Raw genomic sequence first — 23,084 nt, forward strand, 5'->3', positions numbered from 1 at the left:
CCTGCATGGAGCCTGCTTCTCTCTCTGCCTCTCTCTGTGTCTCTCATGAATAAATAAATAAAATCTTAAAAAAGAAAAAAAAAGAGTTCCCAAAGTAACTCTTCAAATGGAATTTGTGAAAATGCATAATTTTTATAGTCTAGCAAACAATAATGAGCGGACAAGGAGAGAGTGGAAATTGTTGGATTTCATCAAACAGCTGCTTTGTTAGAACTCAGCTGTGGAGGTTCATTCAGAAGGCCTGGTAGTCTGAGGGACTTGGTCCGTCGTAAAAATATGTGTATACAGACTGCCTCAGGAGTAAAGCAACTTTCCCTCGGAAGTGGTTTAGACAAAAGGCAGTCGACCAGATTATAGGGGAGGGGGCACTTGAGACCACCACCTGAGGCTTGGGTGGCTCCTCAGCAACTCATGCCAGCAACACCACGTTCCCATGATGCTCTCTCCTTTGGACCAGTGAATGGCCAAAAACCGAGTGGCTCCCCATCTTTAAATGCCATGAACTGAATCATTTGTGCTTAAAAAGCAATGGGTCTTGATTTTCTTTTCCCCTAAAAGGTGGAAGCAACTTGACTAGAGTAGAAGTCACAGGCTGGAGATTGTGTGACCCTTTCAGCCAGGCTACTTTTTTTTTTTTTTAAACTGAATTAGTTGAAACATTGAGAAATTAGGAGATCTAAGTGAAAATGTGTCTGGAGCATTTCCTGGACATTCAGAAGACCTAGAAACCCTGGGTCTTGTTCTTGAAGATGGCATCACGGGGTGAGGCATGAGGTCCCCCTGCACCTCAGTCTCTAGCAGCTCTCCGTGCTCCCCAGGCTCCCTCGGCACGCACACACACCCTGCTCATTACGGAGGAGCTATGACATCACTGCCAGCACCACTAAACATAAAATTTGTATCCTTTTTTTTTTTAATCTTTATTCTAGAAAGTTTGAAGATGACCCACCAGGGTATAAAGTACATACTCTAAAATATAATATCTGTGAAAATGAGGAAAGAAAAATGGGCAGGAAGGCAAAAACAAAAACAAAAAATCAGGAATGTTCTTTGGGGAAGGGGTGGGGCTCACACATTTGGCTCTTAGCTTTTGAGAGCAGACTTAGTTCTAGAGTCCGAGAGCAAGGGACACAACACACCCAAGGTGCCCTGGTGAAACAGGGACGATTCTGTGAACTGAGATCAAATAGAACTCTCTCTCAAGGAGCATCCCAAAGACAATGCTGTTTGTTCTAACCACACAGTTGTGATAAATCTTGATGAGGAAGCAACGTTCTTCATTTACTCTCACCGTTTACATGTGTTATTTCATGAACTCCTTATAACGAATATAGGGGGAGGACTACTAGCATCCCCATTTCACAGGTGGTGAAACTAAAGCACAGAGAGATGGCATGATTTGCCCATGGTTGCAGAGCCAGACAGAATCAGGCATGGAACCCAGGCCGGCTGGCCGCAAAGAACATGCGCTAACCCACTGAACTACACTGCCTTTCAGAGCTGACACCAGGGGAAACCAGTGTGGCTCCCAGTGAGCCTTTGGGTATCCCCATTCATAAAGGCTAATACCAAATAAGGAAAGGAGGGCATGAAATTGAGAAGGAATGCCAGTATGTAGCATGAGCTGCAGAGGAAGCCAAATCCAGAACAACTCAATGATAGGCCCCTAAGTAGGCTTTTAAACCACAAAAAGGCTCTCTGAAACTAAGGAAAAGAAGGAAGAAAGGGATTCACTGCTCCTTGACACAAAGGGACTCAACCAGGCTGCATGTCAGAATCACTTACAAAGCTTTAAAAAAAAAAAAAAAAAAAAAGACAGAGGTCTGGGCCTCACACTTGGAGAGTCCAGTTCATGAGGTGTGGGGCAAGATCCAGGGGTCTTGGGGTTTTTTTATTGTTTTTAAGGTTTTTTTTTTAATTATTCAGGGCTCATCATGACAAGTGCATTCCTCAATCCCCACCCCCTCTTTCCCCTGTCCCCCCACCCACCTCCCTTCTGGCCACCATCAGTTTATACTCTGGAGTTAAGAGTCTGTTTCTTGGTCTCGGTCTCTCTCTCTCTCTCTCTCTCTCTCTCTCTCTCTGTCTCTATTTCCCTTTGGTTTCTTAAATTCCACATATGAGTAAAATCATATGGTATTTGTCTTTCTCTGACTTATTTCACTTAGCATAATATTCTCTAGCTCCATCCATGTTGTTGCAAATGGCAAGAGTGCATTCTTTTTTATGGTTGAATAATAGTCCATCACATATATACACCATACCTTCCTTATCTATTCATCAGTCGATGGATATTGGGCTGCTTCTATATCTTGGCTATTGTAAATAATGCTGCCATAAACATCAGGGTGCAGGTACCGCTTTGAATTAGTGTTTTTGTGTATCTTTGGGTAAATTCCAGTAGTGTGATTCCTGGATCATAGAATGGTTCTGTTTTTAACTTCTTGAGGAACCTCCATGCTGTCTTCCTCAGTGGCTGCACCAGTTTGCATTCCCACCCACAGTGCATGAGGCTTCCTTTTTCAGGGGCACTTTGTTTGTTTTTGATGCACAGACAGGATGAAAAAGCACTGTGTTAACCAGTGACAAAAAGCAAGGCTGTTATTTTGTCTCTAACTTTTCCCCAACGGGAAAAGACAGGAAAACTCTTAGAAGTGCAGAGACTAGCTCAGAAACCACTAAGAGCTGAACTGGAATCCAAGGGAGGGAAATTAATGAATTACATTTAATAAAGCTCACTTGGCAGTCTGAGGTATACCCATGCCCCAGCCAGATGGCCAAGCAGTGGCACTGAGTCTCGGATGTGGGGCCAGCATCACTGTTATGTAAAGCTCCTAAAAATCCAGCATGTAGCTCCCTCATGTGCAAAAATATAGAATGTGGGGATTTGGGATACTTGGAGATAGATGCTGTAAGAGCCAGATCTAGAAGTTTTTATAGGAAGATAGCTTGTCGACACTTGAGGGGAAATGGTAATCACTCAGAGCCAATTAACTTCCATTCTAGAGCAGTAGAGCAGAGAAATGAGGCAGGCATTATGTGTCTTTATTCCAGCAAAGCCATTGAAAGTCTCTGATATCATCCTCCTGGACAAGATGGAAAAAGGGACTGTAGCTGGTCAGTTCACAGTGGATTTAACAACAGTGTCCTCCAGGTGTGCTAGTGGACCTTTCAGCTTTGCAAGAGGGCTCTCTGGAGAGGGCAGGTCAGAGGGCTCCGAGCCTGAGCCTGCCTTATACCGTATTGTCATACGCTCCTTAACAGAGTAATGGGAGGTGTGCCAGTCTTGTTTTAGGATGACACAGAGCCAAAGGATATAGCAGAGGAGATAGATGATAGAATTAAATTAACGTTATATTCTTATAGTACTTTAGAGTTTACGTGAGCTTTCCCTGTTACGCTCTCTTAGAACTCTCGGCAAGCTAGGTACATTTATTATCCCTACTTTTTTGGTTACAGACTGAGATCAGAGAAGTAAATTACAGAATCGTTATTTATGGTGATCTCTATAAGCCAGAAATATGTACCAAAATAAGAAGAAATCAAAGCTAAATGTAAAGGATTACATTTGGATTAAAAAAAAAAACATCCATTTCAGAAGATTGACATTTGCATTCATTTCCTAGAGCTGCCCTTGGAAAGAACCAGAGACTGGGTGCCTTAGAACAGAAATGTATTGTTTCAGGGTGCTTGGGTGGCTCAATGGTTAAGCATCTGCCTTTCGCTCAGGTCGTGATCCCAGGGTCCTGCTTCTCCCTCTGCAGGGAGCCTGCTTCTCCTTCTGCCTAGATCTGTGCTTCTCTGTGTCGTGCATAAATAAATAAAATCTTTTCAATCAACCAACCAATCAATAAAAAAGTCAGGGCGGCTCAGTGCCAGATGAACTCTGTACATCTTGCCCTGATTTGTTTAAAGAAAATCTGAGAGTATGACCAATTCTTGGTTCACAAAATTAAGAGGAGGAGAAAGGGATGGAGGATTATGTTTGGAGAAATTTCTAGGTAAAGGATAGCTAACTTGAAGTTCTGTTCTGTTCCAACCCTCATTTTTGCCAGGCAAGACCCTATGCAGTTATATGGTCTTTATTTCATTTTACTTCACATGTGAGCATGTCTGTATAAACATACCCACATGTACTCTGTTATTTAGAATGTGTGGTATAATGAATGAATGAATGAATGAATGCATGTGCAAAGATTTGGTTAATGGAGAGTGAGCAAGTATTCTAATTATTTGAATTCTTGCTTTTCCTTTTCAAGTATTTAAAAGAGAAAAGTGGAACTGAAACAAGAATATTGACATTTCAAAGCCAGGAGGAATTTGGGGTTTGACTATTATGGTGAAAGAAATTGGTTCCAGCAAATGGATATTATGTTCTGCTGTGTCCCCCGCTTTGCAGGCGGTACCTTTAGGGATCTGAGAGGAGCCGGTGACCCATATGACCTATTAGAAGGGGTCCTGTGCCTGACCCAGGAAGTGCCTTGGGCACTGGGAGGGGGTGGGATTGGGTGAGGCTGCTGTCTGGGAGGACCTAAGAGGGCACTGGAACCTGACATGGGAACTAGACAAAAAAAAGCTGGCATTTTGGAGATTGTGTGGAGATAGCATGTCCCCCCACCCCGACCCCCATCCCCATCTGGTTGTGCGTGTGGGTCACAGTGACCACTCCCTTGCTCTTGTCATGCCAGGTAGAGGCAAAGAGGTGGGCAGGGCCCAGAAGAGTGACCACATAAAAGCCAGCCCCGTGCCCCAGCCTGTAAGATCAGAGAGTTCTCTGTGTGCTTTAGAACAAAGTCATCTGTTGATCTCGTAATCAGATGAAGACAGAAGCAGAAATCGTTGGCTCCTCTGAAAGCTCGTGTTTATGACTTCAGTACAGTAAGTGAACGCATTGCATCAGCCAGACAGGAAGCGAGCATTCGGGCCGTCTGCCCACGTCCGTGCTGAGGTCCAAGCACTACCACGGCCGGCTGATCCCCAAGCCCTCAGCCGCCTCTGGTGACTTACAAGGCAGGCCCAGTGGCTCCGCTTCTCGGATGCACCTTCTCCAGGGATCTGGAGCGACCTGTAACTGTTTCCATGAACGACCTCACTCCCCCATCACAGATACCAAAGATGTGCCCTTCCCCCAGAGTTAGCCCCAGACCCCTCAAAGCCCAGGCCTTGTCTCTGAAGGGATGCCAGAGGGAATGGGAGTGTCCTTTCCTGTAACATCAGCCACAAGGGGTAGTGACAGAAACTGCCCTTAGCCCATCTGTCTTGATGGAAATTTCCCGAACTCTGGCTAAACCTGTTTGTGTTTGTCTCATGCCAGCCATCAGGGAAGCCCCATGCCCCAAGCTGACCACTCCTCAGGAAGGAAACCCCATGAACTAGGCCTCAGTCTACCTGTTTCTCTGGGCCTCCCTGCTCTAGGCCCCGCGTGGGTCAGATGTCAGCCATCTCACCACTTGGCCTGCACACTCCCCCAGATGAAAAGCCCCTCTGGTCTAACAGCTGCCAGTGGTCCTAAATCCAGAGCGCTTTACCAGCTGTAGATACAGTAGCAGCAAGAGAGGTGCATTCACTCATTTTCCAACAGATATTTATTGAGCGTTCACTGTGTGCTGGACAAGGCACTAGGCTGGGGATGGAAGGTGACTTCAAACCAGTCCTTGTCCCCAAGGCTCATGGATTAGTCAAAAAGGAGGAGGATACATGTGATCCGTGCTGTGATGAGTTAGGAGAGATGATGGGCCACCCATAAGAGGCATGGAAGGACAGGAAGACTGCTTGAAGGAAGGGTATCTAAGTCGGAATGGGAAAGGTGAGAAATTCAGCTGGGTGATGAGGACGTGGGGCCGAAGATGGGATTGGGAGAGTGGGTTGCAGGCCAAGGATTAGCTGTACAAAGGCTTGGAGTCGAGGGAAGCCAGTGAATCCAGAGAACCTCATGGTGCACAAGCGCCTAGAAGAAGTGGGCAATTAGGTGAGGATGAGACCCTGAAGGACCTGAGACCCCAGGATTTTTCCCAAGAGCTATCAGGTACCATTGGAAGAATCTCAATCTCTGGAAAAAGCACTGGGATGTCAGGTAGACCGTGGCTCTGCACTAGTTCAGCATTTGGAGGCATACAGAGAAATGTAAGACTCAGTCCCTCCTCCGAGAAGCTCATGGCATCAATGGGCAGATCCCACAGACTGTGTTGGTAACAGCCACGCTGTACCTGATGCGTGCCCATGGCACACGCTGTACCTGATGCATGCCCATGGCACACAGGTGGCACACCTGATGCGTGCCCATGGCACAAAGACTTGGAGGCGCCTTTATTGGGGGCCCATTATATGTTGGGATCTCCAATCAGTCACCTAACATCTGACATCTCATGGAGTCCTCAAGGCAACCTTTTTACCTCCGTTTTACAGATGAAAAGACTAAGTCTCAAAGAGTGACTTCACACAGTATCATGTAATCAGGAAGGGACAGTCCCAGGATAAGAGGGCAGCCAGTGCTCTCTACCCTACTCTGTGTCGCCCCCCCACCCCGAGTGTGGGACAAGGATGATATGGGAAGGGCTTTATGGAGGAGATAAGGTCTGAAGAGGCCCCAGATCACCTTTCAGGCTCCACTGTGCAGGCTAAGAGTCTGACATTTATATTTTAGGGGAGATTTATGGGCTGACCAAGGATCCAGGCAAACAGGGAGTATCTGTCAGGCTTTGCCCATCTTGAAGTTGAGTCTTCTGCTTGCTTAGAGGAAGGCAGCAGCTTTTCAAAGAATAAAATCAGTGAATAAAGTAATCCCCAATCCTCTTTAAATTGGAAGATGCTGGGATGCCTGGGTAGCTCAGTGGTTGAGTGTCTGCCTTTGACTCAGGGTGTGATCCTAGAGTCCTGGGATCTAGTCCCACATTGGATTCCCCACAGGGAATCTGCTTCTCCCTCTGCCTGTGTCTCTGTCACTCTCTGTGTGCCTCTCATGAGTAAATAAAATCTTTTAAAAAATAATAGTAATAAGTAATAAATTGGAGGATGCTGTGCATGCTGTCTCCATACTGCTAATAGCGGATGGTGTTTCCCAGAGCCATTTGCTTTGGAAAACTTCTCAGGTCTCTAAGGCTAATAGGAATTGCACATAGTGGGGATGTTGGCTTTTTGAATTGGGAATAATGGACATGCACCTAAAATGCTTCCAAGGATCTGGAAGGACCTGCGCTAGGCAAGGGTATTTTTCTATAGAGTTCTTAAAGAGTGGCACAGTCACTCGAATGCTACTGGGGATTCTGTGGCCCCTGGAAAGCCCAGAGCTGAACTAGATGGCTCCCCAGACTTGCGTGAAATGGAGCCAGAGGTCCTCTGGGAAGGACACCCCTAGCTGAGCTTCACTGAACCTGTTTCCCGGGTCTACAGTCAGCAAGTGGGGGAATTCAGACAGCCTGTGGAATCTGTCCCCACCGCCATGCTCAGCTTACCTCAGGAAATGAAACCGGTTTCCGTGACTAATGGACACTAATGACTGCAAAGTGAAGCACAAGCAGTAGATACACGGGGAGGAGCAATGCCAGAGCAGCTCCAGATTTCCTGAGGTTCTCTGTATACCTGCTCCCCTCATGCATGAGCAGCGAGCAGGAGCCGGGAAAGAGGGGTCCCTGCTTCCACAGATACCGGAGAGCCAGGCACGGCCCACCCTTGGCGATGTTACAAAAGTTTTCCACCCACCCTAGTCCCTCCTGCCTCTCCCCTTCACCCAGCTACTACCACCCCTTCTGCAGCTCTCCATCCCTGCCTGCCCACCAGTGAAGGTACCTCCTGGTCACCTTCTGGGATGATGCTTAGTGCTTCCCAAGTCACTCCCCCCTACCCTGTTCCTCCTTCTAGACTCATTTTACCCGGTACAGCAACCCCTTCCTCAGTCAGAGTGATCCATCCCTCCTTGGACAGAGATGTTCAGAAGAGGCATCAGCACACCCTTTCCCCAGGCACCAGGCCTCCCATGTCACTGTGGCGATGGGCTTGGTATTCATCGCAGAAGTTCCTGTCCACACAAGGCCCCCTTTGCCTCTTGCGGTGTACACACCGGAGGTGGAGACCAGATCATCCTCCTGCCCAGGAGCCAGGCCTCCTGGTAGAAGTGACTAAGCCACTTCTTTGCTTCCCCATCTCAAGGGCAACACTCACATCCTTCCATTTCAGGTCCTGTTTCCATCTCTTCTGTCTCCCCTCCAAGGTCTCCGGGACCTACTGAACTATGTGGCTCAAGCCCAGAGAAAACACACCAAGCAGGACTGATGATGAGCTGAAAGATTTGCTCCTCCCTGCTCTGTGCTAAGCACCCGATTCTGACCTCAGCCTGGGGTGATCTGCAAACATGCTGGGCTCGCCCAATGTCGGTCACCCACTCTCGCCCCAACCCACAGCCTCTCCTGCCAGGCTTGCCCACTGGCAGGCCATTCTGGCTCCATTAGAGCTGAGCAGCCTGGCCTAAATGTCTCCTGGTGGGCTTCGATTCTTGCCATGTCTTTGCTCTTCTCCAGGGACCAGCTCTCCCGACGTTCCATGCAGCATCATGCAGAGACCTGACTTTGACCCTGACTCTGCTCTTAGCTAATCGGGTGACCCTGGTCAAGTCACCAAATCTCTTTGAGCCACGGTTTCCTCATCTGTAAAATCAGGATAACAGTACCTGCGTGTTCCAAGGATCAAGTAAGGAAACGAATGGGAAGCTGCTTCGTAAACTATACAGCTGCACACTTCCCAAACCGTGTCCTGCAGAATGCTGCTCCTGAGGGAGGTGTGGAGAAGCTATTCAGGAAAAAGAGAAAAGGAAGGAAAAAAAAAAAAGTTTCCTGTCACGTTTGAGGAAGGCTGTCCTAAGCAAAGTGAACCAGGTTTCTTGACTCTAGGACGTCTCAGAGGCTTTAATCCACCAGCATAGGTGGCAAATCTCCAAGAGCTGGGTGCAAAAATAGCTTTGTCTCAAAACCACTTTTTTTTCACAGACTAATTATTAACATCTTTTAGGTCACTAGTTTCCACAGAACAAAGCATATATTAATATTATTCTTCCTACAAATAATAATGCTAATCTTTCCACTAAGATTTACTCTGTCACCCTGGTCACTAATCCTGGTAACACCAGTTAAGCAGTGCCTGGAAGAGTACGGCAGGAGCTCCTGCAAGCCCCTGGGCATTGAGCCATGTCCTGCGGGCCGGGGAGCTGGCACTAGAGGCCCCTGCAGCTGGACTCACCGTGTCTCCCTCCATCCCCATGCCCGGCTCTGCCCCAAGCAGCTGGCTGACCCCCTTGTACTGCTCCACATCTCCCGTGGTCCTGCCCCACCCCCCACCTTTGCCCCATCCCCCTGCCCAGGTGACCTCGTCCCATCTCTGCCAACACAACTGTAACTCATTCTTCAAGTCCCAGCCAAGTCCTGACTTCTCCGTGAAAGTTTTCATAACTATTGCAGGGTATGTTCTAGACAGGAACACTGGCTCCCAAATCCACTGGAAGTCCCGGGAGGTGGAGAGCATCATTTACGCTCTCAGATTCTCTCCCCAAACCAGGATTTGTTTGGTTGCTGCCCTCCACCCGCCATGGACCACAAGCCCTACTTTGGGAACTTGGGCCTCCAACTGGGTATGGGTCCTTCTGAGCTGGGGAGTCAGTGGTGGGATTTGTTTCTCACGTGTCCAATGGTAGATGCTTATTGTTGGGAACCCAAGGCTGAATAAGCTAAGAGCCCTGCCTGTAGGGAGCTCTAGGTCAAGACAAACACACACAACTCATTGCAAGTCAGCATGTTGAGCGTAATCATAGAAATAATGTAGGAGTTGAAAATAAGGCTCTTAGTGGGTGCAGGTAGGGATGGAGACAGGCCTCCCAGAAGATGGCCTCCCCTCCCCCCTCCATCCTCCTCCTTACAGAGAGGATGTCACATGGAGCAGACCTGGGAAGTTTATGGAGGTCTACCTCTAGAGAAGAAAGAGCCCTGGAGACTCTGTGGGAGGTTGATTCGAGTTTGTTCCCTGGGTCACAGGGATGGAGGTCTCGATGGAGCCAGAGGGTTAGACTAGGAGGGGAAGTGTGAGATCAGAACTACGCATCCCACTCTCCCAGACACACGCACGCTACCCCCCACACAACAGTCTGTGGGAATCCCACTTCCCTGCTTTTCCATCATCCCCTCTCACCCCTTCTTCCCTCTCACCTGGACTCATTCTTCCTTTCCAAGTCCTCTGCCACCTCCTGGTCCTGGGGCCATCCATCGTGACCTCATCGGAGCAGCCCTGCGTCTGCTCTCAGTAGCTAGCGGCCTGCTTTGGTGAGAGGCTGGTCAGTGTGATGCCCACTCCCCGTGGGGGGCCGTGGGGAGGAAGGTCAGCCTGGAGTCAGTGCTTTCTCTTTTCTTCTCGCAGAAAACCAAAAGAGACGTCAATAACTTTGACCAAGACTTTACCCGGGAAGAGCCAGTACTCACGCTTGTGGATGAAGCAATTGTGAAGCAGATCAACCAGGAGGAATTCAAAGGCTTCTCCTACTTCGGTGAAGACCTGATGCCCTAAGAAGCTGCTCCAGGTGGACTTTGGTGATGCTGCAGGAAGGGGTGCCGAGGAGAGTCCTATTTCTGGAGGCTCAGAAGGCCTTGAACTGCTTCTCCTGTTCTCCAGAGCCCAAGTCCCTCGTCTGCCCTCTATTTATTGCGTTCCCTTACCCCAGGCTGGCTCCTCCCTCTTCTACCCGGGGACCAGAGGAACTCTTGGTTCTTATCTCACCGGTAGTGCAGAAGTGTGCAGGGTCGGTAGCCAGCTGGACACACCGCGTGCTTGGTCCATCGGCAAGCCTGTCTCCATTCCTCGGGGGCCCCCAGCAGTGACACAACTTCAGTTCTTTTACTTCAAAGAGCAACCCACATGAAAAAAAAGCAAATAAGAAGACCCTGGCTCTGCAATTGGATCGAGGGTCCCGACAACTCTCACTTCTTCGTCCTTCCTTCCCCCGCCTGCCACCCTCTGCCCTTCTGTCCGGGAGAGACGGGTGCTTCTCCAGCTTGGGGGGTGGGTGCCGTCGGGACCTGCTGTGAAGGAGACAGGCCTCGAGGTGCACAGGTTGGCTACCTTGGAATGGCTCGTTCTTGCTTGCTCTGGTTTTAGCTTTGGGCCATGCCAAAGTTGTGAGAGCACGGATCTCATGGAAGAAACCACTCTTTATAGAAAAAGAAATTTGCTTTTGAACTCGATTAACATTTGAAAAATCTATTCGTGAATTGGCTTTCTGATTGGCCAAAAGATATAAATTCCAATATTAATGCAGGTAGATATTAAAGGGCTAATATACAATGAGAAACCAACTGTCCAAGGTTCATGCTATTAATGCTTTCATGGCACTTGGGGGCCGGAAGAATTGAGAGAGAAGGAAACTAGTAGTGTTCCTCATTCTTCAAGTTCTGCCTAAACACAGAGGCCACCCCAGCGATGGCCCAGACCCTGAAGTTCTAGTGAAACTCACTCCCAAATTCTCCTTCCAGTTTCATTCTATGCTCCCAGCAGATGCTCTATTTATTTCCCGCAACGGTGTGTTCTTTTTGCGCACTTCTACGAAAATGGTAGTACTACTGTGTCGTGGTTTTTAGACATTACACGTGTAAAGTGAAATATGAAATATCTGCTTTTGAGACAAGCAGAATGAGGCTAAACGTGGGTTATGTGGAGGGTGTCCAGAGACAGAAGAGCAACTTGTCTGAAAACTGACAATGTGGCCCGATGTACTTGGAGTCGTGTTTCTGTGCGACCAGCGGTGGCAACTCATGTGGACACTATTTAATGGATGTGATGTTACCTCCTGTAGATATGCTAACAGTGTTACATTCTTTGATTTCCAAGGGTTCTCTGTGGCTTTGTGTATATGTTTCCCAGAGGTCATTTGATTATCTATTTTACTGAACTGATTTAGCAGGGAATGGAATCCATTCCAACTGTTGCACGTGGATTTCCCAGCTGCCCCTAAATATATATACTTGTGAGTGGCAAAGTGGCACTAATGAAGCTTTTTGCCCTTTGTACATTTGAGATTTTTTGTATATAGTGTTTGCTGCAAGGCCTGTGGAATTAATTCATTGAATTTAGAGGTATCAACTGCTGCATGTTCAGGCATATTATAAAACTTTAGTCTATGAAAGAATAATTATAATAATGTCCAGGTGCAATACTCTGTAAGCGTATTGGTTCAAGTTACCGAGAGATAAGGTGTGTTTCTTTCTTTCTGGAGGGTGGGGAGGAGTCCTTTGTGTTGTTTATTTCATTTTGGGTTATTTCAAAAGATGTAAACATATATTAAGCTAATTAAATCTCACATCTGGTTCTCCTGTGCTCTATTATGCCCTGATAGAGATGGGGAAGAGAAAGGAATGTTTCTGATGGTGGTTTCAAAGCTTGGACGGTGACTGGCTCGAGCCCATAGAAAGCTGGTGTCCATATTTGCATCTGGCTGGTCATAGCCTTTGTTACTAACGATGACATTCAGTTCTCTTTTGTTTTTAATTTTTTAAAAACTCAGGTGTAATTATTATCTGTTCCTATGATAATTTCAAATATTATATCAATCTGTGTGTTTGGCGTACCAGTGAAGTGATGAAGAACAGTAGATTAACTTAATTTATCTTCGGTAACTTGACATACTGGGGAGAGACTATCTTCTGGAGTTGAGTACAAGCACAGAAACATCTTCATGGTGGCATCATCTCATTTTTTAAGAAGACATGACAATACTGCCCGTCATACTCATGCATCACTACTGCTCTGTTTTTCCTCTCCTTCCTTCACCATGAGGAACTTGGAACAACCAAGCTCTAACTGCAACGCCAAGTGGCCTGCATCAAGGCCTCGGGGGTGTTCCCTTGTCAGCAGCACTTGGGCCCTTCCTACAGGACAACTGGCATTTTTGCTGGAAAGTCAAACAATACATTCCACCCGGCAGCTCCAGGTGTTCACTCGCGGGGTGCCTGGCCCGGAGATGCCCCCTTTCGGCACCAAAGCTGGGCTGGCTGGGACACCTCCTGCTCGGGGCCAGAGCTGATCAAGTTCTCACACGGGCAGGTTCAAATCCCATGTCGTCTATAGAAAAAAGCTTGTGTGTTCCTTGAGTATTCATTGTTTCCTTTCAGTTTTCACAAGGGTTAGGAAGCGGACGCACTGTTACATTTCTTTCTAATCTATCCAGCTCTTGAGTGCAAAAAAAAAAAAATGCCAAAAAAATATATGAAGGATAGCTGTTCTCCTGTGTTCTCTCATTATGGACTTTGTGAAGTGGAAACATCATTTTTTTCCTCCAAAGGTGAAAAAAAAAATGCATTCTTGCTTTAAAAAAAAAAAAGGCTAAAAAATTACCTCTTTTTAAATTATGTGCAAAATAATTCTGGCTAAATATAAAATGTATTCAATCTTAGGGTTTTTTTTTGTATTGTGATGCTTTATTTGTACATTTTTTTTCCTTTCTGGATGTAATTTTAATCTCTTGCCATTCATTAGTGTTATTTCATTGTAAACATTATTGTGCCAAATGTACTGTATTCAAAAGGATGTGAATGTGTATTGTTTCAGAACCTAATAAATACAATGGCGTTAAATCTTATATCTGGGCTCCAGTGAGCATTTTTATCTCCTTTGTGAGGGGCAGGGTAGCACCAATGGATTTTTGTGCCCTCTGTATGCTAGAGATTCCAGATTCCAAAACCTAGACATGGTTTCAGCTTTCCCCTTGCCCTTTGAAGATGCACAAAAGGTACAAGTGGCCATAATGGCTTGCCCAAGCCTTGCCTCTAAGCTTCTGGTCTACCACCCCAGGGATGGAGGGGGCCTGAGTAGATCAGATGTGGCTCTGGGCCGTCTGGGTGTGGAGCAAAACCACCCCCATCTGCCTGGGAGTGCTGGAAAACAGACAAGTAAAGCAGGCAGCACCCTCATTTTTTGTCTTTCTAGAGAAGCAAACACTGAAGCCAGTGCCCATTCAAGCCTTGTCAAGCTTGAAGAACTCAGGCCTTTGGTGTCCAGGAAACTCCTCCTAGACTGGAACCCCTTGCAGGCTGGGCCTGGAGCACAGCTGACCCCTGGGGCTCCGGGTGTTAGGTCAGGTCTGCCTCCCTTGCTTGGCAGTGTCTGTGGTCATCATGGTGGCTCCTGGGCTCTCCGGTTCCTCCTTTGTGCCTTTCTGACCCTCCACTCCTGTCGTGCTGCCGCATCTACAAGTCTCCTCCTCTTCTTTCTCCAACACAGAGTTTTCAAGAATATTTGAACTCAAAAGTACACTCTTGAGTACACTGAAAATTGCCAACTAGCCTAAGCTTTGTCTTCCTTAAGAGTCATGGAAGTGATTGCAGTTTTGCTGTTTGTCATCCTCCAGTGAAGGGATGGTCAACATGCCACCCTTTCAGCCCTCAAAAGTGCTTCCTCATAAGCCTGACAATGACTGTGGTATGTCATCCTGAATGTACTCTCAGTTTCCCCTCTGCAATGTCTCCTGCCTGCCTGGAAATGTAGCAGGGATCTCCAGACTTGCTCAACAAGAAAGTTTATATATATATATATATATATATATATATATATATATATATATATATATATATATATATATGTTTTCTTCCCTGATTCAGGCAAGTGTCTAGGTAAGTGACCAAGGAAAAGCAGACATCTTGCCAGCTTGTCTGATTAAATAAAAGGAACTGTTCTAGGAAAGTCAGAAGTCTTCTCCAAGCATGTCACTGAATGAAATCTGGCCAGCCTACACCTTCCTCGCCTGGTGACCCATAAGGGACAGCTCCAAAGTCCTGGAGGTGAAGAAACTCATCCTCCCAAATCTATCTACTCCATAAATCACATTGAAGCTATAAGAAAGGTCAATTGCTGATCAGCATCCCTGGTTTGGAACCTCTGTCCCCACCCCCAGCCACGTTCCAGGAGAGAAAGCCACGCACTGGTAGATCTGTCCCTGGAAGCCATGGACATAGGTTCCTGGCAAGGCTTAGATGACTTCTAGAGCTGCTTCAGGGAAGCCTGTTTGAGTGGCTTTGCCCTTGAACTGAGAAACTGCCAATCAAAGAGATTCCTCATAGAATCAATGAGCACATTGCTCCTTCTCCATTTCCTTGTACCTGAAGAGAGTCCAGTGCTTGGGTTAGCAGCAGCCTGAAGATCCCCATGGGATAAGATGACTGAGCCACGTGACATGCGTTGTCATAGTGCTTGCGATGGCAGAGAGATGGAGTGGAAAGAAGACTTAGACGCCATATTATGAAATCTGTTTCTTACTTAACAGCCCTTTAGCCTCAGCGATGATACTACACTTATGGTACATTGGTTGTAAGCAATACCTGAAGGATGGGACAGCTGTGCCAGTCAGTATCTCCTCCAGGGATGGACAGCTGATCAAATAGTGGTGGTTCTCTTTTTTTTGTTCTATTTTGGTTTTCAGAAGCCTGCTACAAGTGCTTCTGCTCTCTCTTATCTCCCATCAACACCTGGAGGTTTTGTCACTAGCATAAAGGATTCCAGGAAAATATTTTCTCAAGGAAAATGGTGGCTTGTTAACTAGCATAAAGAATGTTAGAAAGGTGACGTTGGTGATATTTGAGATAACAGATGGGCAAAGATATTTAAGGACAAATCTCCACATTTAAAAACAAGAAACACAATGTAAGAAATAGCCTTCTACTTCCCTACTGATCCTGGCAGTGCAAACTTAAATCAGTGCAATGCCACCTCACGCCTGCCAGAATAACTAAATCAAAAAGGCAGACATTGGGCAGCCCCAGTGGCCCAGCGGTTTAGCACCTGCCTTCAGCTGGGGGTGTGATCCTGGAGACCTGGGATCAAGTCCCGCATTGGGCTCCCTGCATGGGGCCTGCTTCTCCCTCTGCCGGTGTCTCTGCCTCTGTGTGTGTGTGTGTGTGTGTGTGTGTGTGTGGATGAATAAATAAATAAAATCTTTAAAAAAAAGGCAGACATTATCAAGTTTCAGTAAGGATATGGAACATTTGGAACTTTCGGTATTTCTGGTTTGAGTATAAAATGCTACAACTGCTTTGAAAATTTTTTGCTACTAAAAAGACTACTAAAGCCAAACATGACTACCCTTGACTCAACAGAAAAGTCTATCAACTATAGAATAAGAAATCAATTGTGGAGTATTTGCACAGTTGAACACTGGAGAGCCATGAATCATTTATAACTACGTGCAGCACCATAGATGAATCTGACGACGTAATGTAGAGTTTACGAAGCCAGGCACAAAGAAAGGCAGACTGTATGATTCCATTTGCATAGAGTAGCAAAACAGATCATCTGTGCTGCTAGAATTCAGGCTAGTGGTTGCCCTTGTGGGCAGGGGTCATAGTGAGTAGGAGGGGCCACCAAAGACCTTCTGGGATGCAGGTTAAATTTTGTTTTTCTGAGTGGGAGCTGCCAAACAGCTCTGATCACTTTGTGATAATTCACTGAGCTGTACCCTTCTGATTGGTGTACTTCTAAGTGTATGATATGTCGATAAAAAATTGTCACACGCCAAAACCCCCCTAGGATGACTTTTGTCTTTCACCATAGGGGATGGCACCCCAGGTGGATCCCGTTAGCTGCCCGTGTCCCCTGGCTGTCCTAGCGGAGCCTTGGTTACCTAACTCCTACAGCAACCTAGTCTGTGGCTGGCACAGGGTCACATTTGACCTGAGGGAACCTCTTCTTCAAGGCACTATTGGAAACACCCCGGCTGACAGAGCTGGAACTTCATGGAACTTGCTGAACGGCCACAATACTCTTCTGTGCCTGCTTGCTAATAAAATGTCCATGTGTCTCAGAACAGGGTCTGCGAGGTCATTAAGGAGCCACTAAGCCTCCCCCTTTGGCAGCTACTGAGATCACCAAAAAGAACCCAGGGAAACGCATCACAAAAACCTGTTCAGGGAGCCCACCTCAAGAGGGTCAGCTGTAGCGTCTTCCGCTTGGGCAGGCAACCATGCCCTTCCAAACCTGTTTCCACAGTCATCAAATGGTGATAACAAGACCTACTACCTCAAAGTCCTCTTGCGAAAGGGCCGTGAGATAAAAGGTTCCAAAGCACAGCATCTAGAACTGTTGCTATCCTTTCTCTTCCCCAAGGCGCTCTGGTCACAGCCCAGCCTGCACCGCGGGCAGTGTGGCCTGGTCTGCTGATGACTGCTGTCCTGTCCTCACTCCGCTTGGTTTTTCCCTCATCGTCCAGATGGCCTGCCCTCGGCTCTCCTGGGGCACCAACACACCCCACCCCACCAGTGAAGAACTGTCTCTGGGGCAGAGAAGGAGCAGGGTGGACAACTGAAGACAAGGTCTCGGCGCTCAGGGAACCTACAACCAATGGAAGATGGGATTGGCCTATGCAGAAGAGCAGCATAAGGCAAACGAGGGACAAAGATAAGCTCTATAGATGACTCCAGGGAAGTCCAGAGAAGGGGTTTAGGTTTGTGTTATCTAGGCAGGCTTCCTGGAGGAGGCAATGGTGAGGGCACTGAAGGATGACAAGGCTGTGAGCAGACAAAAGGCAGAGAAGGGCCTTCCAGGTGGCCAGTCAGCTGGTTCAGGCAGCTTGGTAGTCAGCAACTTTGCTGCGAGCATCTTCACCCCATAACTTAATTAGCCATGAGGCAATTTTGCTGTAAAAGACAAACATCATGAAAAATAGAAGAGAGACTTTCATGAAAGAGGACATCATAAAAAGTGAAAAGTGAATAAAAACATTAAAAAGACTTTTCAGTGAAATTCAAAATATTTGAATACATTCAAAATGTGTAGATTCATGGCAACACTGTTCAAATAACTGATTTTATTTTGTGGATTGTACAAAAGTACTTGTCTTCAAAGCCTTTCCATCCCAATATCAGGATGCTATATGTGTGTGCACGCACTGGTAGATTTGTCTCCTAATTGGGTGTCTCACTTTTTCTTTCTTCACTGCAATGTCTTCCTTTGCTGAGAGAGGTATGTGTTTCCAAGTACTAGGATCCATCTTTGTAACTGAGCTTTGTGTAGAGCTGTGAAGGCCTCTTACACCGCTTTGCTCTTGGCGTATTGTCATGTGCCCGTTGCCAGAGACCCAAAGATCTATGGGAAATGTGGGTTCAACACTCTGTGTAGCTGTATAGACCATCATGAAGGCAAAGATTTATAGAATATAAAAATAGGGTCACCAGGGTGGCTCAGTGGTTGAGCGTCTGCCTTCGGCTCAGGGCGTGATCCCAGGGTCCTGGGATCGAGTCCCACATTGGGCTCCCTGCATGAAGCCTGCTTCTCCCTCTGCCTACGTCTCTGCCTATCTTTCTCTCCGTGTCCCTCAAGAATAAATAAATAAATCTTTTAAAAAGTAATAATAATATAAAAATGGGCACATTGCATTAATGAAGAAACAAAACTAAACCATCTACCCGTTATTTTTTTTTAATCTTTTACAGCAAAATGGTCTTATGGCTCACTAGTCATGTGGCAAAAAATGCTTGCAGCAAAGATGTCAATGACAAAGATGCTTACAGCAAAGTACCAGACCCACACTCAGCTTGGAGTAGCATGGAAAGGCCCGGGTGGGGGACCGGAGTCCCAGGGCAATGCTGCAACTTCATTTTTCAACATGAGATTGTCAGGGTCGCTGGAATCCTTCCAAGTGGCTTGACGGTCTCTGCAGGTGGGACAGTCTCTCAGAGAGCCCAGCCCTGCCCTCAGTAGAAGGCTGTCTTTATGGATGACAGGAGAGATCATGTTTCCCTGCCCACCCTGATCAGATCCGGTCATGGCTGCCTGAGGACTGAGGTCAGGTCAGCCTCAGTTCTAGAACCCAAATGCAGAGTAAACTGTTATAAACCTTACTGCTTCTCAGGCCTTCTGCACGGGGGAGCAGTTGGCCACCCACTGCCCTCTAGGCTCTGAGGGGGCCCTTTGCTGGGCACCGGTTCCAGAATCTCACCATTTATGCTTCCTTCTTTGGGTTGTTAAATATTTAAATTTAACATGAATCATCCTTCTTTGTTCCAGACACCGTGTTAGGCACTAAACGTAAGTAACCCATTTAAGCCTCACAAAAATCAAATGATTTAGATGGTTGATCGTTCATATGGTAATTAACACTCCATTTATCCCCCTTTTACAGAGAAGGAAACTGAGAAGTCAGAAATTATGTAACTTACTTAGTCCTTACGACTCTGTGAAACTGTTTTGTTTGTAATAAGCCCATTCTACCGATGATGGCCCCAACTGTCAGACCCAGTGACAGGCCAGGTCAGATAACACAGCACTGTTCGTTTACTCATTTATTCCACAAATGTATTCCACAAATACTCATAGAGTTCCTACCATGTGCCAGCCATTCATCTAGAACATCTGCAAACCAAACAGATGAAAATTGGTGCCCTGGGGGGGGTCCCTGGGTGGCTCAGCGGTTTCGTGCCTGCCTTCGGCCCGGCCCAGGGCATGATCCTGGAGTCACAGGATCGAGTCCCACATCAGGTTCCCTGCACAGAGCCTGCTTCTCCCTCTACCTATGTCTCTGTCTCTCTCTCTCTGTCTCTCTCTGTCTCTCTCTGTGTGTGTCTCTCATGAATAAATAAAATATTAAAAAAAAAAAAGAATAGAAAATTGGTGCCCTGACACAGAACTTATGTGGGGGCAGAGCCTTGACAGGCTATAAGCAATAAATGTGACCATTAAGTGTATTGTATAATGTGTAAGAAGGTCAAGGCCTCCGCTAACGTTTGAAGCAAGAGTACGAATGGAGGTCCAGATTGTAGGGCTAATTTTTTTTTTTAAGTTAAAGCCCAGGTACTGTTAGTAGTATGTGCTTGTCCCGACAGTCCCTTGACCAAAACACCTGCATAGGGCAGCCCCAGTGGCCCAGTGGTTTAGCGCCACCTTCAGCCCAGGGCCTGATCCTGGAGACCTGGGGTCGAGTCCCAAGTCAGGCTCCCTGCATGGAGCCTGCTTCTCCCTCTGCCTGTGTCTCTGCCTCTCTCTCTCTCTCTCTCTCTCTCTCTCTCTCTCTCTCTCGAATAAATAAATAAAATCTTTAAAAAATTTAAATATAAAAAAAACTTAAAAGATTACTTAAAAAAAAAAAAGACAAAACACCTGCATAAGCCTCCGTGACTTAGTGCTTACCACCTCCAGGGCTTCTAGCTACACTAAGGGGATCCACTCCTGAGGACCCATCCTAGTGGGTTCTGCTCCTTAAGAGGTGACAGTGGTAACACAAAAGGCAGCGGATGAAACCAAAGCAGGGGTGAAGCTGGACACCCCTCCCCCATCTTCCCCTACAGCCCTCCCACTTAGCGCCCCGTGAGTTTGGGCCCACCATGGGGGTAGGATCAGAAGACCTGGTCCTGGCCAACCCTCCTTAAAAACTGTGGTCCATGCTAATGTCCTTGCCAAAATGGCCCACCCAAGATGTGCATGGAGGTGTTTAATCTTGTGTGGACTCTGGGGTAGAGTAGGGGTCTCCTGGGTGATCCTTGGCAGGGGAGGAGTCTAGCCTAGTGGGGATAAACACAGCCAAAGGCAAGGTGGGTGGGGCCAAGGAGGAAGGTCTGTCCTCCTAAATCCTATCACCACCCACTGAGGCAATGAGGAGCTCCTGGAGCAGGGTGGGGAGCTGGTGCACCTGCAGGTGTGGAAAGGAGGTGCGGGGAGGGTGCGGGGGTCTGGGAAGAGGCAGCAGCAGCAGCTGGGAGCATTTGGGCTGCAGGGGAGCAAACTGGATTGCTGTGGGAACAGATATGGCTCGCCCTGTCGCCCAAGCACCCTTCTCATGGCTGTGCTCTGTTGGAGGGAGGGAGGCTGGCTTCCGGTGCGCCTGCCAAGGGCCAGGCGGGCACTGTGCCCCCCGGGAGGTGCTGTTTAGGTCCCCAGCTTGAGGAATGAGGGCTCTGAGGCTCAGAGAGGTCAGGAAGTCGTCCAAACCACACAAGCAGGCCCCTGCAGACGCCAGACCCAAGCCTGCGATTTGTATCTGCGTCTAGTTGGTGCCAAAGGCCCGGCTCTACCCATGGGGCACCTGGTCACTGCCCCCACACAGGTCCTGCAGGATTTTTGCTTTTTTTCCCAGAGAAATGTCACCTCCGTGTGAAAAGATACAATTGTTTGGTGGAATTCGATTTGTGTTGCTCCCTCAAAAAGCTTTGAATGTGAGCGCTGAGGCCTGGCCAGGAAACAGGCAGAGGCCTCTGGGAATTCCTTCTCTCCTGCCCCACCCCTCTTCCCCATGCCACCTCCTCCCAGCAGGGTCCGGAGAGCTGGTCCTTGAGGCCGGCACAGCCTGCATCCTCCACCCTCAGACACCCCTCCCACCACCAGCCAAAAAACCCCTCCCTATGGACTATTCTAAGCAGGAAGCCAGTTTTCAGTTCACTGGAAAACAGGAAATGCCTCCAAGGGTCTGAAGTCTCTTCGAGAAGGGTCTGTGTCCCTGGCCAGTTGCTGAGCACAGACACAAGGCCACCCAGCCCCCAGCCCGGAGAGTGAGATCCTCGGTGCCTCTCACCAGCCCCTCTGTCCTGGCACCCGAGCTGACTCCATCCCCTGCGCAGGATACAGGTCATTCTGGACTAGGCCAGAGCCCTCGGGATGCCGGGAATACTACAAGAAGCACCAGAGAGGCTAATTAGCCTCTAACTAGAGACGGAGGCTGACCTCTCACCACTCCCACCCTACTGACTTCTAATCCCTGTCAGATATTGGTTGGCTCCCGACAAAGCCTGACTTCCTGGTCCTTTCCTATGGTTCACTTCCTCATCCTGGCTACACACTAACCCTCTAAACTTGACCTTGTCAGAAACTAACCTTTAGTACTAACCACAGCTTCACTTCCTAATCCTGGCCACGGACCAAACTCAAGTGCTTGCCAGGCTCCTTATCCATTCAGACATTTATTGAGCTTCTACTGAGTGCTAAGTGCTATGAGCCCAGCACAGCCTGCCCAAACCTACAGCCTGTGGGGGGAGGTAGGCCTCATACATGAAGCTCTATTCAGATTTGGAGGAGGGGAGAGGGTGGTAGGAGCCTTGTCGGAAACTCCAGTGCTGTCACTGCCTCCAGTGTGCTGGGTGATGTTGGATTGGTACCATCACCTCCTGGGTCGGGGGCTCCATGGGTTCCTCTGCAGTAGGAAGGCATGCCCAGATGGTCTCTGAGGTTCCCATCCTCCATGGTGCATGCCACTGAGGAAAGCCCGAAGCAGTCTAGAATGTGAGGCATCACTGTCAGTGTTGATAGGCTATAAGGGATCAGGCATTTCTGGTTCTATGCAGTAGATGGGGGTTTAGGGAATCCCTCGTCCATTTGAACATTGGTTTTTGGGTTCCATCATAGATGGTGGGTCCCTGACTAGATACCACTAATATTTCTTCCTGCCTCAGCTTTTCCATCTGAAAAGAGCTGCGACACCAGCAGTTCTGGACTCTGGCTGTCCTTGTGGTGACCCAAATGGTAGAGGAAACAGGATAATTAGGGATGGAGACCACCCAGAGAACAGGAGCTTCAAGCTCACAGTCTGATTCCCCAAAGGGCACAGGGATGGCAGTGGGCAGAGTGGAGACTGGCTGTGAGGGGAACAAACCACTATTTAGAAACCTGCCGCCATTCTCCCATTATTAGCTGAATTAATAAATTCACCCCTTAATAGCTGCACAATGCCCGGAAGTCCACCATCAGGAGCAGCAACCTCACGTGCAGGCACTGCCCTGCACCTCACCTGCACGTAACCTGTCCCTAGCCCCCCACACAGGCCTGCTTCCTTTACCAGCCATCTTCCCATATCAGATGAGAGCAGGACGGTGAAAGAACAACAGATACTGATGGGGAAGTCTCCCAGGGCAGGTGAAGATAGATGGGTCTAGAGGAGGTGAGGTCTGAGGACTCCTGTGGTCTCCAAGACCTTTCCATGAGGTCTGACCTATGAGTAATCTGTCGCTGTGTCCTCAAACACCTCAGAACTCAGCAGCTTAAAACCACAGACGTTACCTCACAGTAACTCCCAGTAGGTCAGGAATGCAGGCATGGCTTAGCTGGAAGCTTCTCCTCAGCATCTCCAACCAGTCAAGGTGGCAGCT

At 47.8% G+C, this 23,084-nt stretch overlaps 1 protein-coding gene across 2 annotated transcripts in view; it reads left to right on the plus strand.

Annotated features, from left to right (window-relative positions):
• The window catches only part of PRKCE (protein kinase C epsilon), a 560,172-nt gene that overhangs the window by 474,313 nt on the left and 62,775 nt on the right, over positions 1–23,084 (plus strand). Inside the window, exon 15 of one of the 2 annotated variants that reach the window (XM_055328671.1) lies at positions 10,396–13,606. The exons of the other annotated variant lie outside the window; for it this stretch is intronic. Within the exon in view, the coding sequence (XP_055184646.1) occupies positions 10,396–10,542 (147 nt within the window). The 3' untranslated portion in view covers positions 10,543–13,606. Of the gene's footprint in view, positions 1–10,395; positions 13,607–23,084 lie in introns of those variants that run through there. 2 annotated transcript variants of the gene reach the window in all.

Source organism: Nyctereutes procyonoides, unplaced genomic scaffold, assembly GCF_905146905.1.
Source record: "Nyctereutes procyonoides isolate TBG_1078 unplaced genomic scaffold, NYPRO_anot_genome, whole genome shotgun sequence".
Classification (NCBI taxonomy): Eukaryota; Metazoa; Chordata; class Mammalia; order Carnivora; family Canidae; genus Nyctereutes; species Nyctereutes procyonoides.